Source organism: Dendropsophus ebraccatus, chromosome 4 (genome assembly GCF_027789765.1).
Source record: "Dendropsophus ebraccatus isolate aDenEbr1 chromosome 4, aDenEbr1.pat, whole genome shotgun sequence".
In the NCBI taxonomy this organism is placed as follows: Eukaryota; Metazoa; Chordata; class Amphibia; order Anura; family Hylidae; genus Dendropsophus; species Dendropsophus ebraccatus.
The window spans coordinates 154,378,852-154,396,194 of record NC_091457.1 but is presented as its reverse complement, the minus strand read 5'-3'; the positions used below and the strand labels follow the sequence as shown (position 1 = coordinate 154,396,194).

The window sequence follows — 17,343 nt, the reverse complement described above, 5'->3', positions numbered from 1 at the left end:
TATGGTTACAGACTACAAACCAGCTCTGTGTAGTCTGACCATACAATAATGTGTTACTCTTATCTGTCCATTATTCTTGCTAACTTACATTAGCTTGAAAACCAAAGTGGAGATAGAAAAAAAAATAAAATAAAGCTGGCTGTACACATTAGGTTATTGCAAGACTGCCCCCCCCCCCCCATATCCCCCCAAGTGAATGGAGCAGCAACATGTATGCTCAGCCGCTACTCTATTTATGGGACATCTGTGCACAACTTTATACTATACGGATATTTTTGGTTCCCAGCATGCATGCCGACACTCCATTTACTTGGGGGGGACTTAGATTCTAGTGATCAGTTGGGATCCCAGTGGTTGGACCTTCACCAATCAACTACTTATCCCCTTGATGTTGTATGAACCCAGCGATGTGAGTCACTGGTCAAATATCTAGTGCTCCTAGGACCCTCAGACTCATGATAAATGGAGAAAAGGACACATGCACATTTAGCTATGCCATGCATGCATCTGGGCTGGGGGGGTGTTTGGAAATCAATACAAAATAACATGAGGTGAACAAGGTTGGTCAACAACCATTTAAGAGCTTTGCTCTACCTACCCACCTGAATTATGACCACAGCACACCGAGCCTTCCGGAACCTCCTCTGAGCAGAATATCTCCGTATGGCCGACTGCAGACAGATCACTCTTCTCCGATGCTCCAGGTACACCGTCCTCTGCTGTCTCATAAGGATAAGAGCTCTGTATCTCTGCTGGAGGAGGATGGCAGCCGTCCTTTCCTTACAATATAGCGTCACCATTCTGTGCATCCTGTAGGCGGCCTGCAAGGTCACAGCCGACTTTCTTAGCAGCAGAAACCTCCTTCTACACACGACCATACGTAGACAAGCCTGGATTTTCCTTGCGGCTTTTTCTTGGCGTACAATCCTCCGTGCCAACATCCCTCTGACCGCAGACTGAATCACTATAGCTGAGGCCCTCACAGATACATACTGGAGTCTCTGCACTCGACTCTGTCGACATCTTCTGAACCAGTTCTGTATACAGCGAGCAGTTGCTTCCATTACTTTGAGCCTTTTTCTGACCGCATAAGCTCTGTAGGCGGCTTGGATCACCACCGCGGCAGTCTTGATCTGTAAGAAGGCTTTTCTCTCCCGATTCATTCTGAATGTGGCCTGGATCACCATTGCTGCTGCCGTCCTCCTTGATTCTCGTCTCTCTTTCATAGCCCAGTAAGCAGCCTGGATGCATCTTGTTGCGTTCCTTAGTCTCGTGAACTGCTCGACGGCTTCATTTCTTAACATGTTTGCTCTAAATAGTGACTGTATTTTTCTCGTTGCTTGTTGCAGAGCGATATAGAATTTTCTTTGTCTGTACATACGATACGATGACTGGATCATCGATGCTGCCCATTTTTTCCGCTTCCAAGTTTCCCTGGCTTTATACGCTCTCCATGCAGACTGGATACAAGTTGCAGACTTTCGGAGTTTGAGATAATTGACACGCTCAGATCTTCCAAGAACCAACGCTCTGTATAGTCTCTGGAGACATATTGTGGCAGATCTAAGTTTTATATACTTCTTTCTTTGCAGATAGGCCTTCATGCATCTTTGGATGCTCGCGGCTGCATGGTGCATGTGTTTTATCTGTCTTCTCACTTTTGCTCCCCTGAAGGCGGCCTGAAGCAATACTACAGATTTTCTGATGGATTGATACTGGTGTAAAGCTCTGTCCCTTGTCTTCTTTTCCCGGTAACGTTGCTGTAAAGTTTTGGTGGCTTTCATCAGGCTTTTATAGTATATGTGATGAACATACATGCGGAAACTGGACTGGATCACAGTGGCGGCTTTATTCATTGCTTTTATATTTCTGCGAACCCTCATTCCCTTAAATCCTGCTTGAATGGTGACGGCCGAGCTATGTAGCGTCAGGAATCGCCCTCGTACCTGTCTACATTCGACAGCTGAGCGGTACCAGATCTGGATCTTACAGGCTGCCACACGGTGAACCCGATATGCAACCCGATCTCGATGCATCCTGAAGTATGCCTGTATACTAGTTGCCATTTTGTGCCTTCGATCAAGTTCTTTTCTTACTTTATATCCTCTATAGGCAGCCTGAATGCAGGACGCAGCTTTCCGCATGGACTGATATTTCCGATAATGTTGTCGTGTAGCAACAGCCGCTCTGTAAAGTCTTTGAATTTGAATGGTGGTTTCTTTTAATTCACAGTACCAATTGCGTTGGATGTACATTCTCAACTGTCTCTGGATGATCACAGCTGCTCGTCTCTGGTTTCTCAGATCTTTTCTGGCGTGCCAACCTCTACAGCCAGCTTGGATGCAGATGGCGGCATCTTTAATGAAAGAGTAGCGCAAAACTTCGAAGTCCCTTATCTTCTTTGCTCGATATCTTTGCTGCATCACTCGTACGGCCCATTGAGTCCTTTCATAATTACGTTGGCATATATACATCCTGTATGATGCCTGGATTTTGGAAGCCGCTTGGTGCATTTCAGTTATTGCCCATCTGACCCTGGCACCTCGGTAGGCAGATTGAAGTTTTATTGCAGATTCTCGTAGCTTTAAGAATGCTTCTCTTGTACATACACCACATCTATAGGCCCTGTAACGTCGCTGTATGGTGATCGATGCACATTTTAGCTTCCGATACTCCATGCACGTCTTATGCATCCTGAACACCGCCTGGATGACTGTGGCAGCCGAGTGCATGTGACCAATCTCCTTTCTGATGCTTCTTCCTTTCCATGTTGCTTGTATAATGCATGCAGCTTTCTTAAGGTTAAGATATTGGTCCCGAACCTTCCTACCCTGCAGTACTGCTCTGTATTGCTGTTGGATCATGACAGCGGCCTGCCTCATTTTACAGTATTTCATACTCTGCTTATACATCCTAAATATTGACTGAATGACTGTTGCGGCCGCATGCATGCGACTCATCTCCTTCCTGACACTTCTCCCTCTCCATGCGGCTTGTATAGTGCAGGCAGATTTTTTAAGGCTCATATATTGATCCTGCACCCTTCTTTGCATTACTGCTCTGTATCGCTGCTGGATTATGACAGCGGCCTGCCTTGTTTTCTGGTATTTGACGCTCTGCTTGTGCATTCTGAAGACAGACTGGATCACTGTTGCGGCCACATGCATATGACTGATCTCTTTCCTGACATTTCGCCCTCTCCATGCGGCTTGGATAATGCAGGCCGCTTTTTTCAAGTTAAGATATTGACCCTGCACAGTCCTTCTTTGCAGTAATGCTCTGTATTGCTGCTGGATCACGACAGCAGCCAGTCTCATTTTACGGGATTTCACACTCTGCTTATACATCCTAAAGATTGACTGGATTAGTGTTGCGGCCGCATGCATGCGATTAATCTCCTTCCTATATCTTCTGCCTCTCCATGCGGCTTGGATAGTGCAGGCAGCTTTTTTCAGGTTAAGAAATTGACCCTGCACCTTCCTTCTTTGCAGTACTGCTCTGTATCGCTGCTGGATCACGACAGCGGCCTGCTTCATTCTCAGATACTGTACTCTCTGCCCGTGCATCCTAAAAACTGCCTGGATTGATCTCGCAGCCTTCTTCATTTGTGCTATTCTTTGCCTAGTCTTCAAGCCTCTGTAGATAGACTGAAGTTTGATTATGCTCCTCCTCAGGTGAACGTATTCCGCTCTCTGCCTCTGAGCGGCCATGGTGGTGCGATACCACCGCTGTATTGTAACTGCGCCCATCCTCACTTTAAGATACTGCTTTCTTACTCTGTAGGAACGGTAACAAGACTGAATAGCACGGGCTGCTTTGTGTAGATGCAGAATATTCTTCCTGGTCTTCCACCCTCTATAGGCGGATTGAAGGACAGTAATGGCCACTTTTGTCTTCAGGTAGTGGGATCGCTGACACTTCTGTGACAGGAAAGCTCTATAGCGCCTCTGGATGAACTCAGTTGACCGCTTTAAGGTCTTATACTTGGTTTGGCAGACATGCCTTCTGTAATTAGATTGGATAAGACTTGCTGCTCTGTGCAACTTTAATATCTCCATTCTGGCTTTCCTGCCCCTCCAGATAGCTTGCATCTTTCTTACCACCAGACACAGATGAAGGTATTGTTGCCTCTCTTTTCGACCAGTCAGCACAGCTCGATAGCGCCTCTGGATGGTGAGCGTCGCCTTTTTTATCTCTCTAAACTTTTTCAGAGCGTGCCATTGTCTGACAGCAGACTGAATAACCACCGCGGCGGAATTCTGCTGGCGAAGTCTCCTCCTCGCCTTGAAGCCACGATAGGCAGCTTGTATCACCACAATGGCTTTCTTAGCAGTCAGTAAATTTTGCATATCTTTCTTCTTTTGTTTTTGACCTCTGTACCAACTCTGAATAGTAAGGGCAGATTGTCGCATTATCAGATATTGCTTTCTTGCAATATAACCCTGATACCTTGCCTGAATGGTTATGGCAGCAGCTTGCTGAATTCTCAGTCTTTTGCGCTCGATATACCCACGGTAGGCTGCTTGCAATCGAACTGCAGACTGTTTTATTAACAAAAACGTTTTTCTATGATGCGCACGATCATTGTGAGCTTGCAATTTCCTCTGTAGGACCACGGCAGCTCTGTAAATTGCAAGATACTCCTGTCTTGCCTTGTGCATCCTGTAGCATGCTTGCAGTATAGTTGCGGCGTTATTCCACACCTTCATGCGCTTCCTCACCAGGTATCCTCTTACTGCAGATTGTATAGTAACACAAGCTGTCCTTTGCTTGCGGAAGGATTCTCTCTCTTTAAGCATTAAGTTGTTTGCTCGAGTCAGTCTTTGTATAAAGACAACTTTTTGCTTTAAGACAATGTAACGTTTTTGCTCCCGATTCATTTTAAACAGGGACTGTATCTTCACAGCCGCGACCCACATGGCCAGGTATTTGCGCCGTTCCCTAAGCATACGATACCATGACTGAATTGCAACGGCGGCATTGGTCTTTGTTTCCAGCTTACGCTCCCACCATCTCCTGTAGGCTTTCTGAAGCACCAATGCAGCTTTATTCTCCCTTTTAATCTTGTCACATTTCCACCTCCTGTAAGCAGACTGGATAACAGCAGCTGCGGCTTTTAGATGGAGATATTGGTTACGCTGCTTTGCAGCCAATAACCAGGAGTGCACATGATCTTGAATGGTCTTCACGGCACGGATAGTCCTTTTGTATGAAGCCACAGCAATCTTTGCTCTGACTTTTGCTTGCATGAGAACAACATGTGCTTTAAAGGATCTGTAGTATTTCCGAGTAGCAAAGCTTCTCCAATGTTTCTGTAAAGCAAAGAAAACTTGAGTTAGGATTCATAGATAAAAGCTACCACACGTGAACTTATCCTTATCTCGCTTTATAAAAGGTAAATGTCACACACCGCAAAAGGACAGGGCAACAGGTTTACACACCTGAATAACTATGGCTGCTCGGCTCTCAATTTCTGTCCGTCTTAAAGTTCTTAATTTCACCAACTCCTTGTAGGCCTGGTATCTTCGCCAGTGTTTCTGGATTACAAGGGCGGAAATTGTTCTCCTTAGGACCCTACGTCGTGACAGGAAACTGCGCACAGCGCGCTGGACGACACAGGCGGCACAGTGCTTCTTCTGAAAAATTAAACACAAGGGAAAATAAATTCAGAGCCATAAAGTTATTCCCGAAACCACAATGGTTTCTCTCAGTCCTATGCCCCCATGACAGTCCCAACTATTGTGCATTTTGTAATTACTATTTATCCTTAAAAACAACAAGCAAGAATTTGCATCAGTATACACTTGTTTTCTGAGAAGGCAAGTAAAAAAAAACGCTAAGGATTGCAAAATGCATTGTGGGTGATTGTAGTTATGTAAAGCTCTAAAAACACAGGTGTCAAACTATGACCCTCCTGCTGTTGCACAACTACAGTTCCCACAATGCCTGGACAGCTAAAGCTTTGGCTATCCAGGAGCAAAGGGAATGGTACTTTTGCACAGCTGGAGGGTTGAGTTTGACACCCCTGCTCCTGTTGGACAACAGCTATTCCTCCAATATCTCCCCATACAAGTGCAGAATCACTGGGCATCTCAACACCCATTCCCTGACCAATCAAAATCTTTGACATGTCAAAAGACAGGTTCCCTTTAAGCAACTTTTTGGTCTGAAAAGGCATCATAGGAGCACCCACCTGTAGAAGCTGCTCTTCTGCTGCCAGCCTGTGTCTCCTCCAAGCTGCCTGTATAACTCGGGCTGCTCGAGCTTCCTTGCAAATATCCAGAAGCCGAGCGCAAAGAAATGAAAGGTAAATTATCACAACCTGGAGAAAAAAAAAAGTAGTACATAAGGACAATGTCCAAGAAATATATTGATAAAACCATCAGACATATAAGCTTAAAACCATGAATACAGACAAGTCATGATTAATTCTTTTCCGTACCTTTTCATCTGGTATGGTATTAGACATGTCAGAGTGATGGATCATGGCAGGGATTCCTCCCAAGTCACACACAGCATTCTGCACCAGACTGAAGTTTGCCTTTTCATTCTCTAGCAGCTCTTCGAACAAAGCTGAAGATGATGCCAATCCTAGAAGAAAGTAGTCATAATAAATATCCATCTTCATAAACTATAAACCATTATGCCAACATAGCAATTTGTGATATATGTAGAGCAGTCTAGTCTGGCATTATCCTGTCCAACTTTAAATGGTACCTGTCAAAAACTTCATGACAGGTACCCTCTAAGACAGTAAGGGGCAGTTCACACTGGATAGATGTGTTGCAGGTTTGTTTAGGTAAAGACTCAAAACGCATTACAGTAGCAGGTGTGTGGACGACACTATACAAGTCTTCTTGCAGATTTGCTGTGAAAACTGTCGGCAGTAAAACTAACCGGTGTTTCCTTATGCTAAAAATAAAGTCTCCTAGTGCCCATTTATCGCACAGACAAGCTAACAGAAATCATAGAGAATACACAGGTTACCTTGATCATAAACTCCTGCCAACATATCCAAAGAGTTGTCAGAGTCCGAGGAGGAGTTCAGTCCTATGGTTCCAGTTTTACTACACTCTACAGTCTGAGTTGTACGCTGACGTATAGCGTCTGATGGCACGTAACCCGGGTGGTAATGATTAAGGAGGTAACAGAATATCCGTCCATCGGAAAAAGACACAGTGAAGTTTTCAACCTGCCAGAAATAAAACAAAGTCAGTCAGGCATCATTTATACAAATAGTAAAGTGTGCCTAATGAAAAAATTTCATATATCATCTGGTCAGCACTATCACGTAGATCCCGGTGGCACACTCCATTTTTCAAACCACCGCCTGGTTCCTGCCATCTTCGCCAGTTTCGCGTTTTGCAATTAGGGCCGCTCGGTGCAATGGAGGTGGGGTCAGCGCCCTCACTTCACTGATGTCCCCTCCTATCGGGGACATGGCCAGTCTTAACCGAGGGAAAAGGATATCTGTGAACTGAGGGCACTGGGCCTGTCTCAATTGCACCAAGCGGCCTGATTGCAGATTGAGAATCCAGCGCAGATGGCAGGAATCGGGCAGTGGTTTGAACAATAGACCACACCACCGAGATCTAAGCGATAGTAGTATATTCGCTTTAAATAGCACATTTAGTGCTTGATCTTGGCAGAATAGATCTTACCTTTGCACTATAGAAGGCACATACGGCATTAACCCATTCCATAAGCAGCAGGACTCTTTCGCTGTAGTTGTCAGGTGTAAAGGCGTCACTTTCACGTTTCTTTGATCTTGCGGCTGCAGAGAAGGCACGGAGGGCGGCAAGCTTTTTCTGCACACTATAAGCGTGTCTTAGAAACTTTATCTCCTCCTTCAAATGATCAATATTGAGCAGGACATCCACCTACACGGTTAGGAGGGTGTGTTAGAACATTCTTATTTCACTTTAGGTAGATTATATATGATCCACTTCCTGGGTGAAATTTCTCCGAACAGTCTACAGGAATAAGACTGGCACTTTATATGCCATAATAAAAGCCACCAAGCTTGCTGCTCGATGCACATACACGTACTTATTTGCAGTGGTGCAAGGTCTTAAGAAGTTTTTTTTTTTTTTTCTTGAATGGGATATATAGCTATAGTAGGAGTACAAACTAACAAAAGCTGAAGGAAACTAAACACCACAGTCCCTTAAAACTGTTGTGGGAAGGGGTGCTGGGAGTCTGACCCCTGTCATCCTAAGGGTACATTTACACTGAGGAAAATAGGCGGAAATTCCAAGCGGAATCCCCGTCACAGAATGGGATGGCCCTGCTCTTCGCTTAAAGAATTGACAAGTAAATTCTTTGAGCGGAGAGCAGAGGCGCCCTATCCTTATCCTTGACACACTGAGGCAGGTGAAATGCCGAGCGGAGTCCGCGGCGGGAATTCTGATTGGAATTTCCACCTCTTTTTCTCAAAGTGAACGTACCCTAATATTGATGCCCTATGCCGAGGAATGGTCCTCGATTTGTAAACCTGGGATAACACTTCCAATTGTTTTTATTCTAAGAGGCTTATTTTTATAAATCTTTACTAAAAACTCTTCTAACATTGCTTCTATGAGAACGAAGTTTGCATGGTGATTTTCCATAGGAGTTTGTGGCAATTGATAACATTGCACCATTTATACCTGAAATGAGAATACAATATGCCAAAGCAGCGCCAGTGTACGTTCACGATGCCGGTCCACAATGTCCTTGGAAGTGATGGCGACACCTACAAAACATTCAATTATATACAAGTTGCAATATAAGAGAGTAAAGTTTTGACTTTTTATCGATAACATGCATGAGGGCTGATCCTATACATGTAAGATGTAAGTAATTTAACAGGTAACTATCATCCTGCTGTGGATACATGCTCAAACTCCCTGTCAACTCCAAGGCCCACAGCAGTATATAAAGTGCCATATATTATCGCAATGAAAGTCAATGGGACTTCTGGCAATTTTGTTTACTGCTCTATTTAGCTGTGGGCTACAGAGTTGCCAGGAAGTTTGAACACATTTTATATCCCCACAGGAGGATGATAGTTACCCTTTAAAATATGGGCCTGTATATTATAAGAAAAGACAGATGAATCAGATGTATGTATCCTTGTTCTTAGTTGCATAAGGAGAATAAAATGCATTGTACGAAATCTAATGAACAGAGCCCAACTATAAAGACTGTTACTTACCACGTTCATCCTTTATCTGGACCCCCCTTCCAGTTAACACTTGAAAAGCTACTTCCACATTGTGCATTTTCTGCAAGCGGCTTATGGCGGGGACTCTCAGCTTCTTTGATAAGCTCCAGTTCTGAGTAAGAAGTTCCATTGTCCTCCTGATCATGGAGAAGAGCAGTATAAAGGTTGATGAATGAAGCCAAGCATGTATACAAAGCACTTGTGAGAGTACCTATATTTTATTACAATACTCACACTAGACGAATGCCACACTGCAAATCCACGGCCAGGTTTGTCACGGCAAAGTCAAATTCATCTAGAGGAGTCTGGACGTGGCAAACGGCTAAACCTAAATAGCCGAGGTGGCGCGAGAGATCTCCTTCCCCACTCAAGAAGTCACGAGAGAAAGCCAGCAACAAATCCTTACTGGCCTGCAAGGTAAAAACATTTAAAAAAAAACAGATTAAATGACAACAAAAAGGACAGGAGAAGTGACCAAGATATTCTGTACCGTGCAGTGTTTAGTTAGTGGGAGCAACAAATCTGCGGCCTAAAAATTAAAAACATGGATGGGGAACCTTCGGCCCTCCAGCTGTTGCAAAACTACAATTACCATCATGCCTGGACAGCCAAAGCTTCGCTTTGGCTGTCCTGGCATTATGGGAAATGTAGTTTTGCAACAGCTGGAGAGCCGAAGGTTCCCCATCCCTGATTTGAAGGGATATTATCATCCCCTTTACTCTCACTTCATCAGTGGACGGTGTCATCTAGGCGGGCAAATGGTCCCCACAGCAAATGGTCCCCATCTTCTGGCTGGCCATGAAGCCCTGCCTAGGTGACACCATTCACCGATTAAATAAAGCGATTTCAGAGTATAAAGACGACACAGACAAGTGTTATACAGGTATATATCAAATTTGCAGCATCTAAGCTTGTGGATGATGCGGAGAACGGAATGTAGAGTAATGGGGGGGTAACCGTATTATTTCACCCTTACAGAAAACAAATGACACATTGAAGAGTATAATACATACATACATACCTTGAATTCAGCATCCTTGCAGAACAAACAGGGATCGTGATCGATGAGTCTGGATTGTTTGGCATAGTCAAGAAAGAAAACCAACAGCAATAGCTTCTTCAATGTAAATTTGGACAGCGCTTCCTCATGCCCTGCAACATACGATGGCAAGAAAACTGAGCAAGGCATAATAATAGACCAGCGCTAATACTTACATCCAGATTATCCCTAAATATTTTCTGTATAAAATTTAATGCCCGTTTTTCATTAATGTCTATAAGACTTCCTATTGCTTGGCCACTGAAAACCTCAAATTCTCTCTGGATATCTTCACTATTTTGGCTGCAGCCAAATACTAACTATTGCCCTCCTTATGCAGCAACACTCACCATCACGATACAGGTGCGGCACTGAGGGGTGCCTGTATTCTAATGCAATATCTGGGTTCCAAAGGAGGCGATTCAAGATAAATACAGCAAGGCCCGTGACATCACTGTTACTCTCCAAAGAGATCAGCTCTCCGTATATAGTCTGTCCAAAAAACACAAGGTAAGAGTCCACCATAAATCTCACAGCAGGTCGGATCTGCCCACTACTTTGCCAAAGAATATATGGATCTAACAGCTGGGTAAATGCAGCCATAATACTGCAAGCTGCAAATCCCAATAAAACAAGAAGTAACTGGAAGGACAAAGGCAACGTAGCCCTGTAACAGGACAGGACAGCAAAAACCAATGAATTAGAGTATTATCTGTATATGGTCAAATACATAAGACATTCTATACGGAAGATTACCTCAAGTCCTACACGAAGCCACAATGGATTATAGGACAGAAGCCAGTTCAGGATTTTCTGACGTTCACCTAGAAAATCAAATATTCTGTCAGACTTCTACTGCTCATTTACTAGGAATAATTCTGATTTATTTACTAACAAGTTTCAATTCATCTCCATGTGGAATAAGGCAAAATACTGCAGGGATTCACTGAAAGTGAGATTTAGAAATACATACATTTAAAGAGGTACTCCGGGGGCTTGGGTCATTTTCACTGTACGGTTGGGGAGAGGGTGGATATAGAAGCCGCCGGTCACTTACCTCCCCGATTCCAGCACCGGGTCCCGGATTGTGCCGCCCTGTTCTCCCATCCGGCTGACGCTTCCTGGTCTGAGCTGCGGCTTGAGACGTGACGTCTCCAGGCAGCTCAGCCATTTAGCGGCCGAGGCGGGACTTCGCTGCGACCGTACACTGAAAATGACCCCAGCCTGGAGTACCCCTTTAATAGAAATCAATTATTATTTAATAACTGTTTTCACCTTCCATTTCGCTGTTATTTCTCCTAGAAATCAAGGAAATGACAACTGACAGTGTGTCCCAGCAGTCTGGCAGCTTTGATTGGTTAGTGCCAGACAGTGCAGGAACACGCTGCCAGCAGGTAACACCCAGTTGTCAATGTATTCATAAATTTCGCAGTGGAACAATAATCACTCGCTTTATTAGTATACCAAAATGCACTTATAAAGTAAATACGGCTGAACCCTCTCCAGTAACATTATGGGATATGCAATAAACAGCAAATTCATGATACACGTGATTAAAAAGCTGCAATGCAATGCAGAACATATGAAGTGTTCACCGTACCAATATCCTTCCACAGATGCCGGTCTTTCCTCACAAGAAGACGTCGAGCCTCGATCTCTACTTCTAGTCTCCGTATAGCTCTCACCACAGGTTCGGAGGTAAAGAGGCAGCAGGCGGATCTTCTCAACTTATTCAACCTGCAGCGAGCCGTGTAAGCTTTGAGGGAAACCTCTTCCTTGGTCGGAGCCTTTGGCACACTCACTTTATGACTGTTCTCCGCTCCCAGGATCAAAGCTGCTGCATTAACTATAAGGAAATGAAGTTACATTAGACAAACATAAGGGTTCTATTACACCAAGCGATTTTTTGACGACTTAAATCTCAAAACAATCGCTACGGCAAACTACCCGAAATCGTTCGCCCAATTACACGGAGCGATGATTGTTACTTATGATTGTTCTTGCGGTCGTTTTGTTGTCGCTATTGCGTACGTTTCAGCTATGACATGCAAACGATCAAAAGATAAAAATAAGTCTGAATTCTATCAAACAACCGATCTATCGTTGGTCGTTTAATCGCTGTCTATTACACGAAATCCGAACGATAATCGTCCCGTGTAATAGGGCCCTTAGTGGATAAGATTCAGAGGCCTGTCATACTGATGGTTCCTATATATCAGATTAAAAATCAGTTCCATTCATCTTAACGAGGGGTTGTATCAAACACACCAATTTCTACAAAACCTATTCAGATAAATGGAAGCTTTAAAAACAATGTGCCGTGTATGATTCCAACCTTAAAATGCAGTCTGATCTGCTGGCATCAGGTTATAGAGAATCCATCAGCTGACCAAAGGGCCAGAGAGCTCCATAAGGGATGCACTCTAGAGCTGATCAAACTTTGAGCATGCTCGGGTTTGTCTGAACCAGAGCGTGCACAATTTAATTAGCGGCGGCTACTGAAGTAGCATAGGGAGTCCGGGAAAACATGGATACAGCCATAGGCTAGTGACTTACCTTTCATAGAATCAGTTTTCACTGCAAAGTCATCTGGCGTGAGGATGAAGTTCAACCACCAGGTAAATCCTCGTTCCTGCTTCACCATCCATCGTTCATCATAAAACATGTTTTTGGCAGCAAAGGGCATCGGGTGTCGAGGAATGACTGAAAAACGCAGAATGTTAGAAAACGGACAATAGAGACACTTACGCAACACAGCAGTGATTCCAAGCATGGCCCCCGCGATATACAGTGACAGTAGCTGCATGACCAGGTCTATCATTTAGTGGATTCACATGCGGTATTAGAGATGAGTGAATTTACAGTATGTTTGGGTGAGTATGAACACAAACGTTCAGTGTTTGAACTCCAGTGTTTGGGATACAAATAGAGTAAGGTTTTGTGCGGACCCAAACTTACTGTACGTCCATTTATCTCTGTGCGGTATACTTTTACATTATGGAGAAGTCTGCTACAAAATGTTATTTGCGGATATACTAATAATCACTATTAACCCATAGAGTATTCCAGGAGGAGACATTGCTTACCTGTTTTGGGCGGCTTCATAAACGTCAGCTTTGACTGGGCAACGGCAACGATTTTCTTAGTGGTCTTAAAAGTGACAGCAGACTGCAGCTGTGGTGGCCCCACGTTATCTAACATCGTAAAAGGAAGAGTTACTTCAATCCTGATGCTTTAAAATTTGTTTTAGTCCTATTTATATTATAGCCAGTACATCCCTGCATCTATACGAGTTCCATTTTACATATCTGTCTTGGAGAAGCAGAGTTGGCAGATTGGCATTGATCTACTTTGTGCAGAGGGTCCAGATCTGTCCAGCAACTAAAGGGTCCTGTTAGACCAAGTGAATTTAATGATTAACTATAAACGATTGCAAACTAGATTGTTATGGTTAACCTGAAATCGTTCCCCATATTACACAGAACGATGGTCGTTACTACGATCATTTACTGCATCAGATCTCAGCAAAAAAAGGAACGATGTGCAATCACATTGAACGATTACTGAACGAATGCGGAATTACATCAAACGATTAACCCCTTCAAGGACAGAAGTTCGATCAGATTAATGCAATGTTCCTCCCCGCCTTCTAAGAGCCATGGCGCTTATATTTTTCCACCTACAGGGCTGGTTGGGGTGTCATTTTGGAGTGTCTAGTTATTATATCATATTGGTGTAACAAAAATTTTGATCCCTTTTTATTTTATTTTTTCTGATATATAGTTCATTACAATCAGCAATCCTGGTGTGTTTTTTTTTTTTTTCATTTACGCCGTTCACCGTGCGGGAATAATAATGTTATATTTTAATAGACTGGACAATTCCGCACACTACGATATGTAATAGGATTATTTTTTATTTTTATAATGGGCAAGGGGGTATTTTAAACTTATTGGGAGGGGGTTTATAAGGGGTTTTTAATACTTTTAAAAACTTTTATTTACTACACATGGCTGCGGGGTAGTTCCGATGCTTGTTCTGTCACTGAGTACCTTAAACCCAGTGATCGCTTTAGATCGCAGCATTTAAGGGGCTAATGAGATGCAGCTGCGGGATCGCAGCTGCCTCTCATTACCTCCAGCCCCGGACACTGATGTGTGTGGGACCGCTCTTACTGCAGCGGTCCCGCACACAGATGCCCCAGTGCAGGAATGTATATATACGCATGTTACTGACGGAAGGGGTTAATGATGATTTTAGGGTCAGACCTAAATCAACGACACAAACAATGTTTTGTTCATTGCCTGCAATTATACAGGACAATTATCGTTTAATTTCAAACTATATAATGATTTCCCACACGATAATAGTCCGTGTTATAGGGCTCTAACATTCTCTGGTTTGGGGGCAGTCAATGACATCTGAGCCAATCAAATCCTAAACATACACCAAAACTGAATACAATATAATATAAACCAGCCCCGCCATCTCAGCCCCAAACAAACACTGCCTTACCTTTCTGATGAGATTTTGCCAGAGCAGGTTTAGTTTTCATAGTTTCAGCTTTTGCTTTATGAGATTTTCTGGAATTTTTCATCAATAAGTCGGCTGAAAAGTAGCAAGGACAATTGAAGTCAATATGGTGTCCCCACTTGATGGTCTTACCTGTTTACTGTATCTTCATGTGTTCTATATAAACTCACCTGATCTGCTGTGCGGCGTCTGCTTACTCCCATGCTGCGATGGTTTGGAGATCTGTATTTTCTTGGCTAGGTTGTCAGCACTCTGTACGGAGTCACTGGACGTCGCTGAACCATCTCTAGAGATTTCCTCGCTTCTTCTCTTGCGCCCGCAGATGGATCTGGGCCTGGACACATTTACGGATGACTCTGAACTGCTGATAGAACTCGCATAGTCTGAAACGATTACTGGCAAATTGGGAAGAACGACTTGGGAGTCAACGCTCTCATCGGATTCAATGTTTTTCAGTCTCCGGCGGGACTTCAGCTGCGGCTTCTGCTGCACTTCCATGCGATCCGCCGCCCTGACTTTCACCACGGTGGCCGAGACTATAGGCGGCTTTACAGGATACGCAACCCCAGATTCCTCGTTGATCGGTAGAGGGTTAGGTTGGCTTTTGAGGTCATCCTCCACCTTCACCGATTTTATAGGTAGCTTTACGAGATTCTTTATGTCAGTCACATTATTATTTAGAGGAGAGTGAAGAGTCGCCTGCTTTCCGCTGCTAGCACGTACTTTTGTAACAGGGGCCGATATTACCGATGGTTTCCCAGGATTTACAGCACCACCGGTATTATCAGTCAGCGGTGACCAAGTCTTTACCTTAGTAATGGTGGACGGTATTACAGGCTGTTTCCCAGGATTTACAGCACCACCTGTATTATCAGTCAGCGGTGACAGAGCTTTTACCTTGGTAATGGTGGACGGTATTACACGTGGATGTCCAGGAATTACGGTACTACCTGTGTGATCAGTCAGCGGTGACGGAGCTTTTACCTTGGTAACAGTGGACGTTATTATAAGCGGCTTGGCACAACCCCTGGATACAGTTCTATCATCCCCTAAATGACCAATACTTCCTTTTTGCTTTTTCACGCAGAATGTTAACCTGGAGCTAGGCGGCTCTAGATCCTCTATGGCTTCATTTAAAAACTCTGTCACCTCCCCCTCTTCTTGGAGGACATTACATGTAGGAGTTTTTAAGGAAAATTGATCTAAAATGACTGGAGGTGTAAGAAAGTTGTCTTTTACAAACTGATCCGGTGACAGGATGGGGGTATGTGGCGCTGCGGTCAGATACTCATCCGAGACCGCGTAGCTGTTATTGACGAAGGAGTCCGGACTTAAGATGTTCCTTTGTGGAGTCCCCAGGACCGGCGGAGGAGGAGTCTGACTTCTGCGGAGATCGTGAAAAGATTCGTGGAAGGAGGAAGAAGTCTGTGAATGTTTCACTGTCACCTCAGTCTTACAGAACTCTGTGGGAGACAACGGGGGGTAATCCGTACACTCATGGATTATACTGGGGGTACATATAAAATTACCGTGCTGCATAGTCCCGGGGGGAATCGGGGACATTGATATCTTCTTTACTCTCTGCTCGCTCAGAGTCCACTCTTCTTCTATCAGCACGTCTCTATGCATGGTGGACGTGGTGGTCACTTCTTCAATGGTCTCGCTGTACTCAGTTGTACACAGGACAGAATACGTTTTTGACCTTCTTAGCGATCCTGGAGTAAACGGCTGGAGCTGGTCGGAAAGCGGACTAACAGAGCCGACTGGAAGTCTATTCTCCGAGCTCCTTCTAGACTCTCTGACCGGAGACGGAGCGGACATGGGTGTGCAGAGATTCTCGCAGGACTGCAGAGGGCTCCGCATCCTGTGTACTGCACCATGGCCGCTATTCTGTGGCACTATAAAGGTTTTGTTTTTTCCATGTTTAGCACAAGGAACTTTGTTCTTCAGACCAGAAGCTTTGGATCCCAAGGGAGAATATTTCTTCTTTAAAGTATTCCATCGGCTTCTCTGAAAAACATTGAATGAGTGGAAAAAAATATATAAGTATTTGCTTGAAAATCCAACCCTAAACTATATCCTGTGGCCTTCAATCACAATGTCTCATACTTAGAGTATTCTGGTGAAAATCTTTTACTTTCAAATCAACTGGTTTCAAAAACTTATATAGATTTGTAATTTGCTTCTATTTATAAATCTCAAGTCTTCCCATACTTATCAGCTGCTGTATGTCCTGCAGGAAGTGGTGTATTCTGCATTCTGACACAGTGCTCTCTGCTGCCACCTCTGTCCATGTCAGAAACCAAGATTTTCTATAGAGATTTGCTGCTGCTCTAGACAGTTCCTGACATGGACAGAGGTGGCAGCAGAGAGCACTGTGTCAGTATGGAAAAGAAACATCCCTTCCTGCAGGACATACAGCAGCTGCTAAGTACTGGAAGACTAGATATTTTTTAAAAAAAAGTAAATTACAAATCTACATAACTATTTCTGAAACAGGTTGATCTAAAAGAAAAAGATTTTCACCGGTTTACCCCCCATTATTCTACATAAGACGGCCAGGTCC

General features: G+C 43.9%; 1 protein-coding gene across 1 annotated transcript in view; it reads right to left on the bottom strand.

Annotated features, from left to right (window-relative positions):
• Positions 1-17,343, bottom strand: part of ASPM (assembly factor for spindle microtubules) — a 29,765-nt gene that overhangs the window by 10,292 nt on the left and 2,130 nt on the right. The window contains exons 3-19 of the mRNA XM_069967517.1: positions 14,948-16,787; positions 14,760-14,852; positions 13,331-13,438; positions 12,801-12,947; positions 11,845-12,090; positions 11,001-11,068; positions 10,595-10,736; positions 10,227-10,357; positions 9,440-9,615; positions 9,197-9,342; positions 8,649-8,734; positions 7,662-7,880; positions 6,988-7,192; positions 6,443-6,591; positions 6,194-6,322; positions 5,442-5,636; positions 603-5,312 (exon numbers count right to left, since the gene is read on the bottom strand). Coding sequence (XP_069823618.1) covers positions 603-5,312; positions 5,442-5,636; positions 6,194-6,322; positions 6,443-6,591; positions 6,988-7,192; positions 7,662-7,880; positions 8,649-8,734; positions 9,197-9,342; positions 9,440-9,615; positions 10,227-10,357; positions 10,595-10,736; positions 11,001-11,068; positions 11,845-12,090; positions 12,801-12,947; positions 13,331-13,438; positions 14,760-14,852; positions 14,948-16,787 — 8,790 coding nt within the window. The remainder of the gene's footprint in view (positions 1-602; positions 5,313-5,441; positions 5,637-6,193; positions 6,323-6,442; positions 6,592-6,987; positions 7,193-7,661; positions 7,881-8,648; positions 8,735-9,196; positions 9,343-9,439; positions 9,616-10,226; positions 10,358-10,594; positions 10,737-11,000; positions 11,069-11,844; positions 12,091-12,800; positions 12,948-13,330; positions 13,439-14,759; positions 14,853-14,947; positions 16,788-17,343) is intronic.